We start from the raw sequence: 23234 nt of genomic DNA, 5'->3' as shown, positions 1-23234 counted from the left end.
CCAGAGCAATGGTGGCTGAGTCTGTGGGTCTGGGCTCTTGCCCGAAAGCCTCTGTACCCACCCAAAACTTCAGTCCCCCTCTCCATTTGCCCTACCCTCTGTCCTTGACCCTCATCCCATCCTATTTCCCAAAGATACTGACCAAGCACTTTTGTACAATAAAGTTTAATCACAATTATAAAAATGTGGCATTGGGTTTGTGCTATTAACATATATACAGTCCAGCCCAACAGGAAGGGCCCGCTCCCCCCACCATCCTGGCCTGGCCCAGCTGGAGCTTCCAGACACCAGGGTAGGAGGGTGACCCACAGGGTCTGGCAGGAACAGAAGATGAGGCAGGGTTCCAGGCACAGAGTCCCCAGGAGGGGGGCACAGGGCCCCCCTCCTCAGGGGGAGAACATGGCCACTGCCCCTAGAGACCCCTAAACTGGGGAGGGGTGCACGCAGGGCACAAAAGGGAAGTCCCCATTAACACAAAGCAAGGGGGGTGTGCAGTCCCCAAGAACAGGATCTGTACAGGCTGGCACCCCAGGTTTCCACAGGAAACAGCTGCTGGCAGCTACAAAACATTTACAGCTTCTTCTCCGCAAAGAAAAAAATTAGAGGGTGGTGGCAGGGGTGACAGGGGAGGCAGACATTGCCTCAAGGACTGAGGCTCCCTTGCAGGACTCAGGGCCCAACTCCATATTTGGAGATGGGGGCATGTGGGCCCTCCTGAGCCCACTAAGGCTGGGGGGCGGGGGCGGGGAGGTGTCGGCGGGCTGGGAGCTCAGGGCACCAAGGGGAATAAATAGGGGTGTGGGCGCCAGTCCTGCCCACCTCAGTTGAGGGAGCCACGGCAACTCTCAGTGCCGCACAGACATGGGATCTTGTTGTCCTCCAGCGGGAACTTATAGTCATAGGTGATCTCCTCATCGACACCAATGGGCTGCTTGGAGTAAATCACAATCTTCTTCTGGGACTCAATGGTGATCACCTTGGCATAGCAGTTGGGCTGTAGGAGGGGAGGGCAGAGTGAGTTGGGTGGCCACCCCCCTCAGACCCTACCCACCCTGGCCGGGCCCCCAGCACACCGTGCAGCAGTGGTTGATGAACCTCGCCAGGTTGCCACACTTTGTAGCATCAATGATGGTGTCGTGGTCCACCCGGAACAGGTAGCTGCTGCCAATGCCCTCCTGCACATAGCGCTTCTCCCTCATGTCGGCCACCATCTGGTAGGATGAGGTGCGAATGTCAGGGAGTTGCCCCTCAGTCTCACAGCTACGGGTCCTGGGAGCCACGATGACCTGTCCTATCTGTAGCCCTCTTTCTGGCTCCCACTAACCCAAAGCATGGGCACTGGCTTCTAGGAGGCCTCCCTTCACGGCCAGCCCCCTATGCCTTCAGTGGCCATTCTAAGTCACTCAAAGAAGACCCCACGGAAGTGCACTGGTCACTGGGCTGAAGCAGCCCCTGGCTGCTCCTGCAATGTCTGCCTGGCCCACAGTGGAGCCCCCAGTCCGCTCAGGGGTTGTGGCAGCTCCCAAGATGACAGTGGCCATTCATGGCCTGAACCCTACCTACTTATCACCAAGCCCTCTGCACTCTTCCCTTGGGTGTGCTCTCTTCCAAGGCTTCAGCTGCCAGCTAAGTGCTGGGGACTCCTTCCAAACTTCCACCTCCAGCCAAAATCCACCTCAGCGGAGCTGCTGGGTGTCATCTTCTAAGTGAACCCTGGATACTACAACTTCACGTGTCCTGATTAGAACTCATCCCACCTACTCCCCCTCCCGACTCCCATCTCCCTGACAGCCCTACTACTCCCAGCTACTAAAGGCAGTGCCCTGGGAATGGCCACACCCACCCCCTTGCCCTCACTCTCCAAAGCTGACTTACTGCCTGTCAGGCCAGCTGCCTTGGACCCACAGACTCGTTTTCTTGGCTGCCACTGCCTAGTCCAGGCACTCACCTTTGGCCAGGTTCTCTTAACAGCCCCCCTCTGACCCTACTGGTTTTGGTCTCTCTTCACACTGCAGTCAAGAGGGAGTTTATAATCTCCCAAGTCCTCTTTTATTTAACACTTCCCAGCAACTTTCCTCTTCTCACCATCTGTTGCAACTTATTAATGTGGCTCCTAACTTCTGGGGAGTCTGGCCTCTACCTCCATTTACACATCGCTGCCGCTGGCCCAAGTGTTCCCAACCAGCCACAGTGCCCTCCTGCCCTCCCGAGACTGTCCTGCCTCCGTGCCTTTGGATATGCTGTCCCATAACCAGGAGCACCTTCCCCACACCTGAGCCCTGACTTCATCACCCTTCAGCTCCTGGTGGGAAACATCAACTGTGCTCGAGCCAGTCCTGCCTCCCTTTTGTAACCACCAAACACCGTCCTTTATTACAGCTGCTTGTTCAATGCCTGTCTTCCCCACTAAACTTAGGTCCTTAAAGGGAGAGAGAATATTAATCTCGTTTCCTGCTGGGTCACTAACATCTAGTTTACTACTTTACTAGTTCCCATTACTAGGCAGGAAGGGAGGGAGGGAGGGAGGAAAGAAGGGAAGGGGTGGTTTCATTGATTAAGCCTTGGGGCCAGGAGGGTACGTGGGGCTTTATTCAGAGGGTTGGATGGGGCTCATGTCAGTATCCCATGCTGACATTGGACAGGGAGCTGGTATGGGCCTCCTCACCTGGCGGATGTTCTGACCCACATATTCAATGACCATCTCGTCAGCTGCAATGGGTTCCATGGCAAACAGACCCCACTCGTGGATCCGGCTCCGGCCAAATCGAAGCTTCTTCTTCCGGAACTAGAGAGCAGAAGGTAGACTGTGCTGCTGGGTGCCTCAACCTATCTCCTGGCTTTTCCTGCAGACCTCCAGGGCAGGAGGGTGTTCTGGCCACTCACCCCAGCCCCCATCCGCACCCCTATGGGACTCTACAATGCTGCCCTTCCACTGAGTCTCTCTCTTCAAGTTCTCGTTCCTCACCTTGAGCTGGTTTAGCTTTAGCAAATCACTATCCATGATGGCTGAGGTGCCAATGGCACTTAGTAGCCGCCGCTGCTCAGATCGGCGCTCCGAAAGTACACGGTTAGTCCCCTGTAAGCAGCAGAACAGAAAGGAGGTAAGTTCCAGAGGAACATTGGGAAGAGGATGACAGAGACCCATATATCAGGGCAGAGCCTCACCTGAGTGTCCGCCCCTTCCAGCTGTCTGGCTGAGACAGGGCACACATCCAGGTACCTGTCTTTTTCCTTCTTGCTGATGGGGTAATAGCCTTCGCTGCGGGCTGAGCCTGTCTGGTGCTCACGGGGCCCATCCTGGGGCCGCCGCTTGCGTTTTGGAGTGCTCAGGTTGGTGAGTGCAGGGTGTGTTAAGGAAGACAATGGGTTCCTCACTGACCAGATCCTTGGGGCCCCCTTCCCCTATGTCCCCCCAGTCCCAGCCCAAGGAAAGGGTGACTGACCTTCATTGGAGGTCCTGATCATACTTGCTATGAGGAGTACAGAAAGAGAGAAATAAGTCTTAGGCCCCCCTTCTGCCAGAAAATCTTTGGGAGGCACAAAAGAGGCATGAAACACGAGAGAAAAGGGTGACCGGTAGCCAGAGGAGAAATACCCGGGCTGAACATGGGTGGGAAAGAGAACTGGCCAGGGAAGTCCACCCCACTCCCCGAGCCTGTCTTCCTATCCTGAGGAGGCCAGCCTTGGGTTCAGGATATTGGTGTGATGGACCCAGTGGGTGTCGTTAAGCCAGTCGGCCCCACTTGTCTGCTGCAGCAGTTGCTCATATGTGAGCCGTAGGTAGCCCATGTCTTCCAAGTCCAGGCCTGAGTTCCAAATGTCATACAGGATGGTCATCTGCTCAAACTCACTGCGGGGTTCAAAGGTGGGAGGCGGTGGGGGTGGGGGTGGGGGTGGTGGTCTCCGACGCCGGGTGTGGGACCGGAGGCTGCGCCTCCGGATAGCCCCCTCCCCACTGCTGCTGCTGCTGCTGCTCTCTGATGATTCGGATTCCTCCTCTTCCTCTTCCTCCTCACCCTCCTCTTGCTGCTGCTGTTGCTGCTTTGGCTCCTCTGCCTCAGCCACCACCACCTCAGGGGCTTCCAGAACCTCATCCGCAGGGGAGCTGAAGAGCGCTGCAGGGGCAGGAACTGGCTCCAGGGGGCGAGGGGATGGTGTGAAGGGTGGGGGCTTGATGGCCAGGGCATAGTTGTGCTCCAGTAGGATGTGGCTGAGCAGGGGGCCCAGGCGGTCTGCCTCATTCGATGTCTCTGTGGCCTCTGGGTCATCGCTAGTAGGCAAGGCAGCCAACCCGTGCCGGGCTGGGGTCAGGGCCAGGTTGGCTAGCACCACCAGGTCCACTTCTGTCCCTGGCTCAGCCTCTTCTTCCTCGGTGGAGCGGCCTCGGCCTACAACCCGGCTCCGACCTCCTCGAGACACTTCCTCAGGCCAACTCTTGACCAGAGATGCGTGGTCCAGGGGCAAATTGCGAATGGTCCGCTCCACACCCCGAGGGACTTTTCGGGAGACGGGGCCAGGAGACTTGATCTGCTGTGGGGCAGCTGGGGAAGGCTCTGGGGTTGGCACCTCCTCCAGAGCAGAGAAGGAGACAGTTTTCCGGCGTTTCTTGGGTGGGGGCAGGAGGGGGATAGGAGAGGAGGGGCGCTCATCGGGGCAGAGGGGTGGGGCTGGGGCCCCAGCTGGTGGCTCTGGGGAAGGTTGGGGCACACTGGAAGCTGGTTCCTCAATGGAACCTGCGGAAGGAAGCACACAGGAAAGGGAGAGGGTCAGCTTCTTGGCCTAACATCACCAGATTTAGATTCGCTATGGACAGGAGACTGGCCAGCCTCACCAGAAGTCCACACCCCAGCTGTACTCATTCTCTCCTCAGCTCCCAACAGACGCTCCTCCTGCTCGCTCCACAAACACACTGCCTGCCTCTCACACCTGCAAGGTCCTTGGCACTATGGGCTCCCTTGACAGGATAGTATTTTACCTGTTCATTCATATATTCCACATCCCTAAACACCAACTGTGTGTTAGATATGGAAAAAGACACGTTGAACAGACACTTTCCAAGCCCTCAGAGTTTACAGCCCAATAGAGACGACATGGGACAAATGCAGAGCCTGAACTGTGAAGAGTGGGGGTAGGGTCGGGGCACTAAGGAAACCAACACTCAGACTCTAGCCCTTCTACCAAGACTGGTGGTGACAGAACCCCACCAGGAACTGGGCACACAGACCAGGATAATTCTTGCCAGCTACATTTATGAGGATACAGTGAGCCAGGTCTGAATTAAAGTACCCATTATTTCAACTACAAACAATATTGTTTAGTAAGTGAAGAAGATACAATGTAAGAAGCTGATTCTTTGCAGTAAAATACTTCATAAAATTTGCCTTCTTCCCCAGTGTCCCCCAAACAGCACTGGGGATTTGCTCAAGTGAGGAGAGAGTCAAGAAGTTTCCCTTAAAGAAGGTGAAGGTCAGGCTGAGAGCCCAAGGATGCAGGGTGAGCCGGGGAGGGGAAAATACTACCTTTGGGCAAGCCATGCTTCCTCCCCCCAGCTAGCACCCACAGGACAGGCAGCACAACCTCCCTCTGTTGGAACCCCCAAGCCTGCCACAGACAGTCCTTCCCTGGAGCAGCCCCTCCTGTAGGTCTGACCCTCAGACAATCCCCACAAGGCCAGTCCACGTTCTGCCCTCTCATCCTAGGTTTCAGCCACCCAAACAGGCATGGCCTTTCAGACCTCTGGCCCTGTGCTGACATGGTTCACTTCGTTCGGAATGCCTCTCTCCTCCTGCCCGTCGGGAAAGCCAACATGCAGCTTGTAGACCCAGCTTAACGCCATCTCCTTTGTGAGGGCTTCTCTGGCTTCCTCAGACATTGTTAATATCTTCCTCTCAGAACCAGTTTGGGGGATGGGGGCAGGGGCGGGATTCTCAATCTCTAGTCTTCAGGTGGCTGCAGCAGATTAATAGCTACTATTTGATGCCAAGCACTAATCTAAGCCCTTTACATATGTTAACTTCTCATTGAATTCTCACAACCACCCTAGGAGAGGAGCACTATTACTAACCTCATCTGACAGATAAGGACATTGAGGCAGAGAGAAGTTAATAACCTGACAAAGGTCACAGAGCTAGCAAATGACAGAATAAGATGTGCACACTGGGTACCCTGAGCCGAGTTCACAGTTTTCCCTACTGCCCTGCGCTGCTCCAGATGCCCTGCCCTGGAACTCAGTTGTTTCCTATCTAGCTCTACCACTCTCGGAGCCGAAGGGCAGCCGGCACCAGGCCTGGCCCGAGCAGGTGTGTCCAGTGCCTTCTCCAATCTGGCAGCCTGAGCAAGGCCCCCAGCCTGCATTTCCCAAGGCTCTGGACACCCTCTGGGGTCCACTTTGAAGCTAGCAAGGCCCTGGGATGTTTGTCCCAGGCTCTCTAGTTTGAGTCCTCTCACTTCTCTCCAACATTTTGGGAGAGCTTCCGCCTCTGACCCATCCTCCCAGCCTGGCCCACTTTGCCCTCTGGAAGCCTGGCTCAGTTTCTTCACACAAATTTCTCTGTCCTAAAGGAGACCTGGTCATGCCTTTCATTTAGGGAGACAACTTTTGGGGTACCTTCCCAGTCTATGCAACTCCCAGAAGCCTCTGTTCCTACTGCATGACTGACTCTCATTAACTGATGGCTATCTGACGCAAGCCAGCCCAACCCGAAACCTCCCAGAGAATAAGGATCTAAGGCACGTGGGTCTGTCTGTGGGGGAAAACATTTTCTACTGGAATAGAAAAGTGGAGGAAGCCCATTTGCAGAAGGAGAGAAGAATGAACCAGATCAGAAGACAGAAGAAAAGCAAGTCCAAAAGGCTCCCAGACCCCTGCCTTTGGGTTCCACCAGAGAAACCCTGTCCCAGGCTCCTGCCATCCAGCCGCCTAGCTCTCCGTCCAGTTGCAGCCTTGGCAACTTGGACTTTCCTGTCGTTCTCTAAAAACCAAGGGACTTGCCTTAATTGTCATCTCCTCTCCCACCTCTGCCATCTATCTCAGGGATTCTGATATCTCCCACCTGTTTACCTAATTTTACATCTCTAGTGGCCTTCATCCTCCGTTGCCCTCCACAGTCACACACCTGACCGAGTCACCCTATATTCTTTCTACCTTGAACCCTTACACTCTGACCCCACCTTCTGACCACAATTCCCCAGGTCCTTTCAGTTCATCCCACTGCACTTTTTCAATTTATCATCCTTCTCCCTCCAGCCCACCCTCCTCCTCCTAAATTAACTTCTTTCTTTCTCGTGCCCAGGCAGCAGAGGCCCTCACTTTGTCCCCTCCTTTCACAGAACTTTCCACTTTCTCCTACCGCCTCCACCCTGTAGAGCACCCCCCAATCCTGAATCTACCCAACCACCTGCCTTTTGTCCTCCTTAATGCCCAGCCCTCAGCATCAGCAGAGCTTCTGAGTCGCTGGCAAACTCAGTTGCCTGTCATCCTCCCCATTCTTTTCTCTGTCCAGGCTTCTACTCCACCCATCACCCTCAGGTTTGAAAAACGTCCTACTTTCCTACTGCAAAGTGAGAAAAGGGGCCTTCAGGTGCAAAACCCCACATCTCCTTACCCCCCATTTACAGGTAGGTCTGCACCAGATCTAGAGTCCACCTCTTCCCCCGTGCTAACCCAGCAAGTGCTCCTCCCTTTCCTGGTCCAGCTACCTGTTTCCTCTTCCCTTCAGTGTGTGAACATGCTCATATCTCACCTACTCTGAAAAGCCAACCTTCCATCAACCCTCCTTCTTGCTGTCTTTCCAATCCCAGCTGGGTACTCTTGAGTATCTCACTAAATCTTAAAGTCCTCATCTGTAAAATGGGAGTAAGTTTGTTGTGAAGATTGAATAAGAAAATAAAATTACAATGTGTGAGGCCCAGAGCCTGGCACACAGGTACTCAATAAATGCTAACATTATTAACTACAACTCCTCAACTCTCCTTTCTTTTATAAGAGCGGTCTATCCTTCCACAAGATGGGTTCCCTCTGGTGACTGTCCTCACTTCTCAAAACCCTGTAACTTGGCTATAGTCTGATCCACTCTACTGAACTGATAAGATCACCAGTGACCCAACTGCCAAATCCAACAGACACTTTTCCTATCTTACAATATCTCTTGTGGCCTGCTGATACAAGCCACTCCCTCCTTTGGGAACTCCAAGACGCCTGCCCTGACTGGTGTGGCTCAGTGGGTTGGGCGTTGTCCTGCAAACTGAAAAGGTTGTCGGTTCAATTCCTGGTCAGGGCACGTGCCTAGGTTGCAGGACAGGTGTCCAGTTGGGGGCGTGCGAGAGGCAGCCAATTGATGTTTCTCTCCCTCTCTTTCTCCCTCCCACCCCTCTTTAAAAATGAATACATAAAATCAAGGAAGGAAGGAAAGAAAAGAAAAATAAACAAAACTCTAAGCTCCCTGCTCTCCTTGCCAGATCACTCCTTTCGGCCGCGGCTGGCTCCCCTTTGCCCACCTATCTTCTAAAAGAACATAAGGCTCTCTGGCCCTCTTCTTTCCTTCCGAACAACTTCCCAGGGCACACGGACACACTGACATTCATGCTTTTGCCACTCTGAAACACCCACCTCATTTCCAGCCTATTGCTCTTTCCAGAGCTTCAGATCTGTTTATTCAACTACCTGTTGAATATTTCTACCTGGAGATCCCAGAGACATGTCAAACTCAACCCCAACTAAACGCATGAACATTCTTCCTAATTGTGGTTCTACTTCAGTTTCCTTTCCTGGTAAGCAGTTTAACCAAGAGGCTGTATTCTAAATTTCTCTCAAGTCCTCACCACCACTTCTACTCCCTGTACTTCACTGCAACCACTCCCACTTTAGTTCACACCCTTCACTTACAGGCATCTCTTCAAACCTCCTCATGGGTCCCCCTACAGCCTTCCTCACCTCTTCCAAATCCCTCTCCCTCCTGCCAGAATGATCCTTCTGAAATGCAAATCTAACCATGTCCCACACTTTCCTCCCCACCTGCTGAGAATGAAAGAGTACTAGATTCCTGCTGACCCCACTGGCTCTTCTGCTACCAACAGGCTAAAACGAGGGTATGTGAGGCACCTTAGGATTGATGACAACCTCAACTCCTCCTCTCATGGGAGGGTCTGAACCCGGGCAAAGGGCACCAGTGTGAGGATGTCTTCACGTGGTCTCTACTTAGTTATCTCAGACCACAGAATCTCAATGATGTGCAAGAGAGATCTCTGGAAGGCCACATGCATCTTTGAAGCACATCTTGAAAACTTGAGTTACTAATTCCATTAGAAGAACACTGTACTCCAAAGTTACCAGCATTGCTTGCTTTACTCACTTACAACAGTTTCAATCTTCCTGCATAAACTCTGGCCCCTTTCCAAGTTTTCTCTGCATTACAACTTTTTGAAACACAAATATAATCATTGTCATTCCTCTAATGGCACTCCACTGCCCTTGAGATAAAGAGCAAATTCCTATCGTGGCCTATTCGTTTTGCATGGCCCAGCCCTTGCTCTCCTCTCCAGTGTCAGCCCTCCAGGTCAGCTTTTTTGTATGTCTTCCAACAGGCTGTTTCCTTCTCCTTAGGGCCTTTGCACATGCTAATCACACCCTGCAGCCTGCTGTGCCATGTTTCACAGCCCAATGATGCTTCAGCAAGAGCTTCTCCACAGATGTACTCAGGTTCTCAGAATAGAACTTTTCAGAATAAGCACTTTTGTTTCACAGTGCTTATCACAGTTGGTAATTAAAATCTTATGTATTAATCACTCAACTGAACTGTCTCCCTATAGATGATAAGCTTCATGAGGGCGAGAACAGTGCCTCTTGTGCAGACACCATTGTATCCTTTGCACCTACTGTAAGTATTCAGTAAATAAATATCAATGACCTAAACAAACAGTTCATTCAGCCCAATAAATTATGTGTATGTGCTATAAAGTAACAAGGGAATGTACAAATCCGCAAGGGAAAGCAAAAAAAAAAAAAAAAAAAAAAAAAAAGAACTAAATTCTGAGTTAGGGCTTTTAATGTTTGTTGGCTACCTATTTATCCACTTAATCACATGCAAGTATATATTACACATTAAGAAGTGGGCTTAAGAAAAACTGTGTGAGGAATTTGTTAAATTAGGAATTTTCTCAACCTACTCAGAAGAGACTGCCCCATTTCACTGTAGCAGCCAGGCGCCCAGGCCGGAGGGGCACACAATTTTCGGCAGTGCATCCTGAGAAGATTAGGCCATGAACTGCTCCCAGGGAAGAGTGACAGACAATAGTGACTTTTGTCCAACTTTGTGTGCTTTCTAACAAAGTCACACACTGTACACAACAAATACATGACGACCTCACTGTTATCATGGGAAAAATACACACACACACGGAGACCAAACCAGTAGCTCCACACTGCCTACCTGCAGGTCTAGCTGGAGACTTCTCCTCTTCAGGGAGCGGTGTGACCGGTGAGCCTGCAATCCTCTCTGGCTTGGGCTCCTCCACAGGTGCTGGCAGGGGCACAGGGACATCTCTGGGGGGTGGTGATACTGAGGGAATGGTTGCTGGCTGCTCTTCTTCCTCTTCTTCTTCAGAGGACTCAGATGATGATGACGAGGATGAAGAGGAGGAAGAGGAGGAAGAGGAGGAGCTGGATGAACTGCCACTCTCGGAGTCCGAAGTGCTATCATTTTCACCATCTGAGTCAGCATACAGAGAACATTTGGAGGACGAATCGCTTCCCTCGTCCTCGCCTGGAAATCCAGAAGGGGCAATCAGGCGAGGTGCGAGGTGGGAAGATCCCCTCACTTGACCAAACCATGGGTTCACTCACTGACTCACTACTGAGGACATGTAAGGCTCTGTGCTGGCTGCTGGGAAGCCCTAGCCTCAAGGAGTTGGGTACGCACACAATTTGTTCACAGTGTGATGAACTTCAGTGGGAAGGGCTGGGGGAGCATGGCAAAGGGAAGCCCTAGATTCTGCCTGGAGGGTGAAGTCAAGGAAGGCACTCCTGTGAAGGAGATGCTGAAGTCGAGAAAGACGTGGAGGAGTCTACCAAGCAGACACGGGGCTAAGTGGGGGTGTCAAAGGTTGAGAGAAGATGGGGCACGCAGAGACTGGCAAGCAGTCCTCTCTAACTACACCAAAGCTTTCTCCACAATAGGTCTTATAGACACCAGCTGAACAAAAGACTCTGAAAATGGATTTTGGGCTAAAATAAGTTTAGGAAATGTTACATGCTCTGTGCCTCTAGGACACAGGTGGCAAACACAAGGCCTGCAGGCCAAATCCGCCCTCCACCTTGTTTCATCCGGCCCGGGACCTTGTTTCTACCTGGTGGCAGCACCATGCTCTCACTTAACTGTTACGGAGTAGTTACATTTATACAGTCCTAAAATTATATTTGGCCCTTTAAAGGCAACAACTGTGAGGCTAACGTGGTCCCTGGTGAAAATGAGTTTGACACCCCCGCTCTAGGAGATGATAAAATATAGAAAGGGCTCTAAGAAATTAAGAATTTTGCAATCTTCGAGGAACTTGATTAGGTGAACCTGACTAGAAGGCAGTGGTGGCGAGGGAGGGTCTGGGTAATGACAAGATGAACCCGAACAGGTAAGCGAGAGCTAGATTATAAGTGGACCAATGTGTCAGGCTGAGGAGTCACTTTGTGGAAAATAGTAAGCCAGGAAAAGACTTTACAGAGGGGTCCAGTGTACATTCTAGGAACGATCGTTTCGTCGGCAGGCTGGAAAATGTATGGAAGTGGAGAGAATGGAAGCAGAGAGAGGCAAATCAGACAAAACTGCTGCAGCCTCTAAATGAGCAAGTCCAGACAACAGGGTCAAAGGTGACAGTTCCAGAGCCACAGAGGTGGGGAAACTGAAAGGAGCTGGTGGAGGGGTAGGGGACTGCACACACCCATCCTTAGTGGATGGCTTTGGTCTCTTACTCTCTGCCTCATTAACCTATTTTATTTTCTTCAAAGCATTTATCTGTATTTCAAGTGCTACTGCTTGTTCACCTGTCAAGATGACGCCCTCCCCGCCAACCGGCCACAGGCTCTGCAAAACCAGAAACCACATCTGTCTTGGTCACTAATGTGCCCCCATACTTAGAATAGTGCCTGGCAGAGGTGGGGTCCAATGTACAGGGCGGAACAAAAGTAGGTTTACAGTTGTGAGTATTCAAAAGTTCATTCCTGTGTTATTTATTATTGTATTATTTTCCATATGAACTGGAAACCTACTTTTGCCCTACTGTGCATGTTTCTGAACAGAGGAATGAAAAGACTCAACTGAAGCCTCGGTGAATGTGGAGGAACGAACAGGTATTCAGCTGACGAACAGAACTGTGTCTGGTAATGGCAGCTACAGGGAGGGGGACAGGGAGGCACAGCTCAGCGGCCAAGCCCCGAAGGAAGAAGAGTGCTCAAAGATGGAACGGCACAGCCTGACAGCATCGAGAGAGAGGCAAAGAGAATGCAACCCCTTATCTCAAGGGCCTGGGAAAATAAACAGACTCTTTTGGGGTGTCTTCGGGGAACTGCTATGTTTCAGCAGAAGCAAGCAGGAGGGAACGTCCTAGGTACTGGAGTTATTGTTACAGTGGGCCAAGGGCTCCAAACGACAGGACTAGAAATGTCACTTCTGGGGAGGGTAAAGGTGGCAGGAATGTCCACAAATCCAGCAAATCCAGCACAAATGTTACGTGGGTTCAGGAAAGGACTAGACAAGTGGCCAAATCCCTTCATCCCCAAGCCAGAACTCTATTGTACTGTCTGTGCTTACCATCTGATGCCTCTGTCTCCTTCTTTGCAGTATCCATGGCTTCCTCACGATCTTCATCTTCCTCATCTTCCTCATCCTCCTCCTCATCCTTAAAGGAAGGGACAAAAGAGACAAATAGGGACTAATAGGATAAGGACCACTGATCCTCTAGAAGGCTTTAGCCCACAGGGAAGTTGGCCATGGGGACAGAAACTCAGAAAGGTAGGCTCTTGGCAGGGACCTGGTGCTCTGGCACCTCACCTTCTCCGAGGAAGACTCCTGGGATGCTTCCTCCCCTTCACTGTCCAGAGCAAAGGACTTGCGGTGCTTGCCCTGGGTCTTGCTTCGTTCTTCATCCCGCTTTGGGGGCTTGGTCCCTGGACGTCCTGACTCTCCAGCTTCCTTCTCTCGCTCAGGGTCTAGGCCCGGATGAATGGCAGTTAGGACAATTTACCATCAGCAGCAGTAAGTTACCATTTCTCGACCTGTGAAAGGAGCTGTGCATATACTGTCGCTGGTCCCCACCACAGTCTCACAAGACAGACCTCGTTCTATAAACCAGAAGTTGAAGCTTAGCAGAGACACACAAAAACCTCAATACCTAACATTTAACATAGTTTTAAACATATCACGCTCATTTTATCTTTCATTTTCTGGGTTGAGTGAGAGAGACAGTTGACTTGTTATGCCTGGCTCCTAAAAACACTTCCAAGGCCAACAGGTCTCGTTTCCAGGGAAGATGATCAGGCTCAATGAGGAAGTTTCCCAGACACAGGCTGCCAACCAATAGCTTAGATGTAGACAAACTGGTAAGAAGGTATAAGTGAGCTTAAGCATTGGATGGTTAACTGGATAGATGACCTATTTAACCTTAAAGTTCTGTGCCTTAGATGTGGAAGTTATTATTTCTATTTTATAGGAGAAAACTGAAATACACAATACTTAGGTCGGCATGCCAAAGCAAGCACCTGAAATCCAGGGACCACCCTATCTGAAGCTTCCCACATCTCAGAACTGCCTTATTTTAACCTGTACCAAAATCTCCACCTGACTCCTTGCCTTTAAGACACCTTCATCCCTTTGTCCCTGTCTCTTACTTTCCTATCAGAATCTGAGCAGCGTTCCCCTTTCTCCTTCTATCTGACCTTCCAACTCACCATCTTCATCTTCCTCAGCCGGAGTGGAAGGCCGGGGCCTCTTTTCCTCACTGGCCTCGGAAATTTCTGAGGGCTCTTTTCGTTTTACCTGGGTGATGGGAAAACCCAAAGCCTATTTAGAACTCAAACACTCAAAGCTCCCAACCACTGCTACCCCAAGTAAGAGGTGGGGGTCCCCTTACCCCTCTCCCTATTAGGCAAGACCACAGTTCTGGGTACCTTGAAAGAAGGCAGCCTCAAGGCCCCTCGCAGCCCTGACCCAAAGGCGAAGGCCTCGATGCCTGTGGTACCACCACTCTTCGCCCAGTCTACAAGGGAGAGCAGGCCTGGCTCCTTGAGCTTTGTCTTCTCTTTATCTTCCTCCTTGGCTTGCTGTTTGGCTGCATTCTGGAATGGCTGCAGACAGTAGGGGGACCATGAGCCCTAGAAGCCAGGTGCTCCCTCCTGCCTGGGAACTACTCCTAGGCCCCAGGAACATAGAATTGCATCTACTCACTCCTCCATTTGATGCACATCTATGCCAGGCCTCCCCGGTACCAGCCCCTGTAGAAGCATTTCCTCAAAAGTCTGCTTATTTAGCCTTGGCCAGGTAGCTTGGTTGGTTAGAGCATCATCCCAATACACCAAGGTTGCGGGTTTGATCCCCAGTCAGGGCACATACAAGAATCAACCAATAGTTCAATAAAATATAATTCATAGAAAATAAAAATTGTTGGGGGCTGGACTGGGAGTAAAAAGGAGAAAACTATATTTGAACAATGATTAAAATAAAAAAAAGAAAGAAAATAAAAATTGTTTAAAAAGCTAGGTCCCCAGTCGGGGGTACATGAAAGGCAACCAATCTATGTTTCTCTTCCTTTCTCCCTTCCTTCTCCTCTCTAAAAATACATACATAAAATCTTAAAAAAAAAAAAATCAACCAATAAGTGAAATAACAAATCGATGTTTTCTCTCTCTTCTTGTCTCTAAAATCAATCAAGTTGTTTAAAAAAAGGGCTGCTCATTTATAGTCCCATCCACCTTAGAAAGGAGCGACTATTCTTCCCACTCTACAAATGACAACTCTGAAGACTGAAGCCCAGAGACAGGTAAGGGCCTCACCCACTGCAAGCAGGCAGCAGGGACAGGACAAAGCCTTCAGACTCTCAGGCCCATACTTCCTTACTGCTCCGTGTGCCCTAACTCCCCTGCCCAACCAGCGTACCACCAAGTGCCCATAGTCTCTCTCCACTTGCCTTAATTATCCCTCTTCTGTATTTTGAGCTGTGTAGCCTAGAGAAGCAAGAGGTCTATTTCCTCCAGTGGAGCCCCAGGTTTCCCCAGTCCCAGACATTGGCTCTCACCTTGGCCTTCTCTTCTTTGCTCTCCCACCACTGGTCAAAGGCTCCAAAGGCCACATTTTCCACCATCTTGCGGTTGAGGTCTCGCTGCATGATGCTCTTCATCTCTTGGACAAGGGTGGCCAGCACACGGCCCACAGTGCCTGCTGACGGTAGGGCCTTGCCCTCTGCCAGCTCTGCCTCCTCCCTTGGAGGCAGCCGGGCCTCGTCTCCTGAGACTGAAGAGGAGGGCAGGGGCTCGGCCGCCAGGGGCAAAGGCAGGTGGTAAGCCTCACGGGAGTATGCCCCTCGGCCTTCTTGCCCTTGTGCGTACAGAGCATAAGGTAAGCCATAGGCTGCCTCTTGGGGGGGTGGGAATGGGAGGAAGGCCTCCCCAAAGGCCCCACCATGGGGACCAGCGGAAGCAGCAGTCAATCCCTTGCCCTGCCGCAGCTGGTGGAGCCGAGTTAACATCTGGGTCTGCATCTGGAAGGACATGGGCATTCCTCCCCACTGAGCCCCAAGTCGATCCATGAGCTCTAGCGAGTTCACAAAGTCATAGATGTGGGGTGGTGGAGGAGGAGGTGGGGGGTACTCAGGGGGCGGTGGCCCATCAGGTCGGGGTGGGAGGAGGTAGGCAGGCTGGTGGGGAGGATATGCAAGGGGAAGGGAAGCCAGGTAGGGAGGCGGAGGAGGGGGCGGAGGAGGAGGGGGCGGAGGCTGTTGGGGGGGTGTTGGGGCCGGAGGGGGTGAGCCACCCCTGTCGTCATCGGAGATCTCCATGTCCTCTCCAGAAGAACATGGAGAAGCCTGTAGGAGTACAGAGGAGGGTCACAAAAAGCCTCTGCTTGTTCCCTGGGCTTTTCCTCAAATCCGTGTTCTGTTGTCTGATTTCCTTCCCTCTCCCCGTGAGCCCAACCCTGCCTCTCTGACCCCAAGTACCTCCACTGGTTGACCCCATCCTCACCTGGTTCTGTCCATTGGCCTTAGGAGACTCCCGGGTAGGCCCCGGTTCCCCGCTCCCTGTAGGTGCCACATCCTCAAAATTAGCTGGGGCTGGAGGGGGCGTGCAGGGCCCATGACCTGAACCAGAAGGCACCTCAATCCCTGTGTCTCTAGCCCCAGGGCCTGTAGTACTATTCTCTTCTTCCTCCTCTGTGTCAGAGGCCAGGAAAGAAAACTTTGAGCGCTGCTCTTTCAGCAACATCTCAATGCGGGAATCCAGGCTGCTGTGTTGAGCGAAGGGCACACTCTCATTGGTGGTCTCTGGGGCTGGGGAGCCGGAACGAGCAGGTGAGGCTGGGCGGGGGGAGGTCTGAGCTTCTTCTCTTTCAGGGCTGGGTCCCCCAGCACCACCACCTCCACCAGGTTCTGGGGGCTCTGGGGGTGGAGCCTCTGAGGCAGGAGGCCGGTAGTCCTGATCAGTGGGCCGGCTGGGCTCAGGGGGCAAGTAGGAGGTGTAAGAAGGTGGGAAGCGCTCAGCTGTATTTTCAGCAAAAGGAGCCCCGGGGGGATCCTCCCGAGTTGCCCGATGGGGCGGGTAAGAAGAATGGCGTTGATAACGATTCCAGCTTTCATAATATGGTGGGTAGTTTGAGTCAGAACCACGAAAATGAGAGGATGAGGAAGAAGAGGAAGACGAGGACGACGAGGACAATGAGGAGGAAGAGGTGGAAGATGTGGCGGTGGTTGCAGTGGTGGCAGAGATGGCTGCAGAGGTGGTCGTGGGGGCCGAAGATGCAGAGAAATGGCGACGGGAAAAGGAATCTTGGAAGCTGTTCTCTGACCGCCGGGGCTTGAAGGAGGTTGAAGTGGTGCTGGAGAAAACATGCAGGAGTTAGCTGGGTTCAGCTCTGTATCTCCAAACCCTAGAGTCCCAGTTCCCAGCCCCCAAAGCCCCTCTATGCTACCCCCAAAAGAAGATCTAAATGCAGCTGTGTTCTAGCTAGAGAGAGTTCTCTAAGAACAGGGATTTGTTGGGTGAATCCACAGAGAAACTAGGACAAATTATTCCAATTTCCTTTTAGAGAGACTTGGGGTTTCTTCTTCTCAGGGGTAGCTCCCACAATCTGAGGGTCCCTAAGGGTATTCACTCTGTACCTGCTAGAGTAGGCAGAGTCCTGAGAGTAGGGGGTGCTGCCCCGAGATGTGTAGGGGGTTCCTTGGGAGGACTGAGGGGTGAACTGGCCAAAGGAAGATGGGGTGTCTTGTCGGTTGCTGGAGAAGGTTGTGTCCTGGGAACAGGGGGTGCCGTTGCCAGGAGTACCCACCACAGCAGTGCCTGGTGGGTAGGCAGCTGTGTCAGAGGAGGGGCGGCGGCGGGATTCAGTCTGGAGGGGGAGAGTGGAGCAGGGAGAAAGGAAAAGAGATCAAGTACCATTTAACAACTTACCCTTCCCCAAATGAAGAATCCCAGTTCCCTGTCTTTTGAAAGCATCTAGGGATCTCTTCTTGGTTCATCCTATACTTAACAGTGAAGTCCAGAACCTCCCAAAGACTGTCCCTGTTGCTCAAGGACCATGCCCACATGGCCAGGGCTACGGCAACCACAAGCTTCTCACCGTCTCAGTGGCTGCACCAGAGCCCTGGAACTTCTCACTCAAGGCCTTGCCCCCAGTGGGCACCGTCTGAGGGGTGTAGGAGCCATTGACTATCAATTCATAGTACTTCATTCGTTGTTGTCCTAGAGAGAGAAAAATGGGAACCAGCAGTCAGATGGAGAAACCAACTCCTTCTTAATATGCTATTCCCACTTATGCCTCAGCCCTCAAGTTGGGTCTTGGGTTTGGGGATTTCAACTCTTCTACCATATTTCTATCTTGAGGACCTTCCACTTCATCTCTATCTAACTCCAACATATAGTACAACACCTGAGTTTCTTCTACACGTGTTACTACACTGAATGCCCAACAGATGGGAAAGGCATCAGTACCCCTACTTCATAAGCTTAAAGTAAGTTGACCTATACACAGTCACAAAGTTGGTTAGCAGCAGAACTGGAATTCAAACCCAGGTAGTCTGATACTAGATCCTATCCTGCTCCTCATCCTATAAACTTAGGGTTGCAAAATGGTAGTCTAAGGACTTTATTCAACCCGAGATTGTGTTTTATTTGCCTTAAACAGTCATTTAAAACAATTTTCGGGGGGTGGAGAGGGGAATGCAACACTTTAAAACCATGCAACTTGACACTAAAACCTAGGTTTCTGGCTTAACAAAAAATCTTTTGGCAATTTTAGTTTTCATTCCCACATGCAAAATGGCTAATGCCAACTAACAGTTGCTTCATTTAGATGGCACCATTATCACAGTATGCCACAATCCCCACCCCTCCCCATTACTCCTAACACTGAAGCCCACTAACCTGCTTTCTTCACTCACCTAAACAGGCCTCTAATTACTATTTATTTATTTATTTATTTTTAGAGAGAGGAGAAAGGAGGGAGAAAGAGGAGAGAAACATCAATGTGTGGTTGCCTCTCACACGCCCCCTACTGGAAACCTGGCCCACAACCCAGCCATGGAACCAGTGACCCTCTGGTTCACAGGCTGGCACTCAACCCACTGAGCCACACCAGCCATAGCAGGTCTCTAATTCTTGATCCAAAATTTCAAACCCCTCAAAAACTCAAAACCCAGTGTTTGCGGGGATTCAATGTCAAAACCTAACCTAAGCTGAAACTATTTACTACAAGTTTTATTCATCCAACCCAATATGACCCTTCATATACTTTCCTACAAAAAGTCATATGCTAGACAATAGGGTGAGGCCCTAACCCTGCTGAAGATAGCACAAAAAAACCACGTATGTACCATAATCCCTCCATAAAACAGTGATTTCAGAAACCCATCTGGCTCCAAGAATTTCAGATGAGGAATCCCGAACCCAGTCATGTGCCTGGCTCCAGCAGGCATTTGCATGTACCATCTCTGCCGGAGCCCAACTTCGGCAGCAGGCACGGCAACCCTCACCTTTGATGTCGAGCTGGGCATGGATGATATTGCCCATGACAGAGGTAAGGTGGAGGTTTTTGACTGTTTCCTTGGCTCCTCGAGTGCTGGTGAAGAGCACACGGGCCAGGCCCAGGTGCTTGCGAGTACGGGGGTGAAGAAGGATCTCTACCTCTTCCACCTCGCCATACTTTCGGCACATATCCTTCAGGAAGGTCTCCCGCACGTTGTCATTCAGTCTTGCAAAAGTCACTTCCTTCAGTGGGATCTGTCCAATATAGAACTCATCCAGCTGTGGAAAGGACAAGAGTTAAGTCTGGGATCTTAATACTTTTTTCCTTTGGGAAACTTTAGAGAGATCTGTGAGATCAAGAGAGGTTAAGACTGGGAAACTAAGGGGCAAGGGAAGGGAGCCCCAACAAGGGATACATCAGTCTTAACCCTTTTCTTCCCTTAATTCTTCCCACCACAGAGTAATGGCAAGAACCAGGAAAAGATACAAAATGAGAAGTACACAGAAGGAACTAGCTCTAGAGAAATAATTTACTAACTCGGCTTTTACTAAGTGATTACCATGGACTAGGTACTAGGAATACAAAGATTGGAAAAAAAAAAAAGGGGGAGATTCCTGTTCAGAAAAGTAGACAAGACAGGACACATACATGATAACATGGATAACATGACACAGTGTCGGCAGAGGTGTAAACAGGGTGTATGGGGGCCCCCAGAAACCTTTGTTCACGGTGGAGACAAGGAAGCATGCATACAGATGGTGTCATTCGTACTGGGCTTTTTGGATAAATAAGAGTTCACCAAAATGACAAGGACTTGAAAAGTGTAAAAGTATAAAATAACTTAGCATTCCCTCGAAATAGTAAAAAGTGTACAGCAGAATGAACACAGGTGTGCAGTATCAAGGCAGGAGGTGAGGCATATTCAGATCAATAATCGTACACATCAATGCACAAAAACATGGACTTAGCAACAAAAGTAAAATCAGAGAACAGTGAAATCAGAAAGACAATGACAGCAAAATGAAACGTGAAATGGAAAACAAATAGAAGGGAATAGGTGAAATGATTTTACAAGAGTCTGCATCAAAGAAATGGCAATGAAAATAGAATAATTAAGACAAAAAGGGCTGGCAAAACTTTGTGACAGACTATGATAAAGAGGCTAATCACAGGATGACTCCTGATTTCTAGCTTGCGCAGCTGAGTAAATGGCAGGGAGAGTGGGATTAAAAGGTTAATTTGTTTTAGATCTCTTGAGCCTGACATGTCCATGGGGCCTCCAGATAGAGCTGTCCCGCTCTCAGGCATATAAGTTTGGAGTTCGAGATTGATCTTGACCAGAAACAGGTATTTGGAAATCATGAACATTTTGGTAACAGTCAAAATTATGGCTGTGAAGGGAATTGTCCAGGGAAGTGTACAAAATGAAAAAAGGAGTGGGGGACCCCCACAAGTGATTTATTTAAAAACAAAGAATAAAAAATTAGTAAGGGAAAACTGAGAACCACCAGTTTTCCTGGCCCAGCCCAAGTCCTAATGAGTATTCTGCACGGACAGGAAAATGGGAACCCCCTGAGGAAACAAGATGGAGGATCAAATGGCCAAATGAGAGGTAAGGAACACAGGACTCCAGGGACAGAGCCCCTGGCCTTGTCACTCCCCTTAATTGTAAAGAAATTGAGGTTTCACACCAGGGAACTGTCAAGTTATGCACTGTCTAGGAATGCACAGTGACAGATACAGCAGCTAAACCTGTCTTTATGTTATCCTTCAAGAAGTCAACCTCTGCTTGGGACATCTCACCTATACCTTTCAAGAAGATTAACATACCTCCTGTCCAGAACAACTCAGTCTCACAACCTCAGAAACTGTTAAATCTGGCTGTGATCCTCTTGTTAGAAAACTTTTATTGAGCTAAATCAAGACTAGACTGCCAGGATGAATCCTCCACACCCTCCAAGGGTCACCACACCAGGAGACTAGTAGACACATACCTTAAACTTAGGGACTGGGAGAGAAAAGTCTCTGTTTTTGGACCTGACATGGCAACGGGGATCTTGGAGGTCTTCGACTGGTATATACTTTGAGTCCTAGAAAGGAAAAGAAAGACAGCTCAAGGTGAAACCACATTGTTGAGCTCTGAGAAGCCCATTTGGAGACCCATATGCAAAAGAGCTGGGTTCTGGTTAGCCACTTTTTAAGAAGGCAGGCCATGGGTATGGAAGTTCTAGATGCTGAACAGAGCCAACAGGAGAACGGGGCCCGGAGTTTCCTAGATGGCAAGGAGAGGCCTGGGACACTCACGTTGACACTGAAGTGGACTCCATCGTAGCGGTACACCTTTTGAGAAGGCCTGCGCAAGGCAGGGTCCAGGGCAGGATCCACGATGAGCTTGTAGTTCCGCCACTGGAAGCTCGGGGCCTTCTGCCCATCTCCCCCACCTTCCTGATCCATCTTTGCTCATTTACACTGTTATGAGAAGGAAATACGCAAGGAGGTTCAGGTGTTAGGCCTGACTGACTCTCTTGCTGCCCCTCACCGACTTGCCCAGACTCTAGGTTCTCTCATCACCCCAGTTTCCACACCTCACCAAGACCCGTGGCTCCCCCAGATTTTCACCCAAGTACACTCTTCCACCGTAACCACCCATTCTCTCTCCACCTCCCAACTCTCCGCTCAGACCACCAGGCCCATCTCGTGCGCCCGCTCTACCTACTGCGCGCCCCACTTGCCTTCGGAGCAAGACCCCTCCCCCGCCCCCTGGCAAGCCCCGCCCCCTCCCGCCTCCTCACCGGCCAGCGGCCCGGGCCAAGCCCGGCTCCCGCTCCCACACACCCGCTCGTGTCCCCAGCCCCGATCCTCCGGCCAAGAGGTAGCACCTATTCGGGGCGTTGGAAACACCGCGAGACCGAGCTCGAGACCCGGCTTCGGCCCCAAATCCGGGCGGGGGAGTAGGGGGAACGCGCGCCGCTGCCCTCTCCTCCCGCCCCGGCGCGTTCTGCCCCCCCAACCCCGCGCACGCGCGGCGCGGCCCCACTCACCCGCTCTGGTCGAGCGGCTCCCCCTCCCCCCACCCCGCGCGGCACCTTAGTGGCGCGAGGCGGCGGCGGCGGCGGCGGCAGCGCGAGACCCGGCCCCGCAGCGGTGGCGGCGGCGGCGCCCCCCCACCACCACCTCCCCGGCGCGCGCACCAAACACCACCGCCACCTGCGCGAGGCCCAGCAGGCACAGCGTCGACATTCGCACTTTCGCCACGGGCGCCACCGGGAGACCAACGGGGCCGAGGATAGCGGTTTCGCCTCGGCCGGCGCCCTATATGGCTCGAGAGTTGCGGCCTAGAGAGCCTGGAGATTGGCCGCATTCCCCGGAGAGTGGGCTTCACCACGACTATCCAGCTGCTCTGGCCTGGGGTCGTTGACGAATCGACGGCGACGAAAGCAGCGACTAATCCCTGAGGAAAAGGGGGCGGGGCGGAGGGGAGGAGGCCAGCTAGAACTGGGGAGATTTGAGTGGCGCGCAGAACTGGCGCAGATTCGTCAGGCGGGCGGGGCGAACGGGTGGACGGGACGCGCGCTCCTTAGCTCCTCTTTCCTTCCCCTTGCGCGGCGGAACGCCCAAGAGGTTGCAGATTCGTCACAGGTCCTGGTCACAGCTGTTGCTTCCCTTTACCTGCCTTGGTGAAGACAAGAAAATAATGCCTGGTTAGCCTTGTTGGCAAAGTCAACCACTTCTCTGGATTTTATTAGTATAACTCAAGGGACTGCTCAATTCTGACCCGAGAAAAATGGCTATGGCCCAAAGCTCCTCTCGGAGTCCGATGAGAATTTTCGGCCGAGTACTGGGGCCTGGGTAATTCTAAGGACCCAGCAGAGCGAATCTGCGAATTCTTTTGTGGGTGGAGCCAAGGCGCTGTGCGCAGAGGGCGTGGTCAGAGCGTGCGGAGCCCGGCGTCGCAGGGGCGCTTCCTGTAGGACCCACCGAAACCGGGGCGGGCTGGGAGGGGCGCCTATGAGATGG

At 51.6% G+C, this 23234-nt stretch overlaps 1 protein-coding gene across 6 annotated transcripts; it reads right to left on the bottom strand.

Annotated features, from left to right (window-relative positions):
• Window positions 1-149: 149 nt before the first annotated feature.
• SETD1A (SET domain containing 1A, histone lysine methyltransferase) lies at window positions 150-23107 on the bottom strand. Of its 6 annotated transcripts, none has more exons than XM_036021324.1 (20): window positions 22993-23107; window positions 22425-22890; window positions 21522-21686; window positions 21212-21307; window positions 19225-19495; window positions 17814-17935; window positions 17353-17582; window positions 16220-17069; window positions 15277-16062; window positions 14153-14329; window positions 13934-14021; window positions 13038-13195; window positions 12798-12885; window positions 10428-10760; window positions 3699-4733; window positions 3166-3338; window positions 2966-3076; window positions 2666-2785; window positions 1074-1211; window positions 150-994 (listed from the first exon to the last, which is right to left on the bottom strand). In XM_036021324.1, exons 3-20 carry the CDS (start codon window positions 21669-21671, stop codon window positions 821-823), a joined length of 5100 nt encoding a protein of 1699 aa, XP_035877217.1. In that variant the 5' UTR covers window positions 21672-21686; window positions 22425-22890; window positions 22993-23107; the 3' UTR covers window positions 150-820. The 6 variants fall into 6 exon arrangements, with proteins under 6 accessions (XP_035877217.1, XP_035877221.1, XP_035877219.1 ...); XM_036021328.1 differs by having other exon boundaries at window positions 10428-10706; XM_036021326.1 differs by having other exon boundaries at window positions 22425-22886.
• Window positions 23108-23234: the final 127 nt, after the last annotated feature.

This window comes from Phyllostomus discolor, chromosome 3 (genome assembly GCF_004126475.2).
Source record: "Phyllostomus discolor isolate MPI-MPIP mPhyDis1 chromosome 3, mPhyDis1.pri.v3, whole genome shotgun sequence".
NCBI classification, from domain to species: Eukaryota; Metazoa; Chordata; class Mammalia; order Chiroptera; family Phyllostomidae; genus Phyllostomus; species Phyllostomus discolor.
The sequence above is the reverse complement of the archived record's forward strand: the minus strand, read 5'-3'. Positions and strand labels throughout refer to the sequence as shown.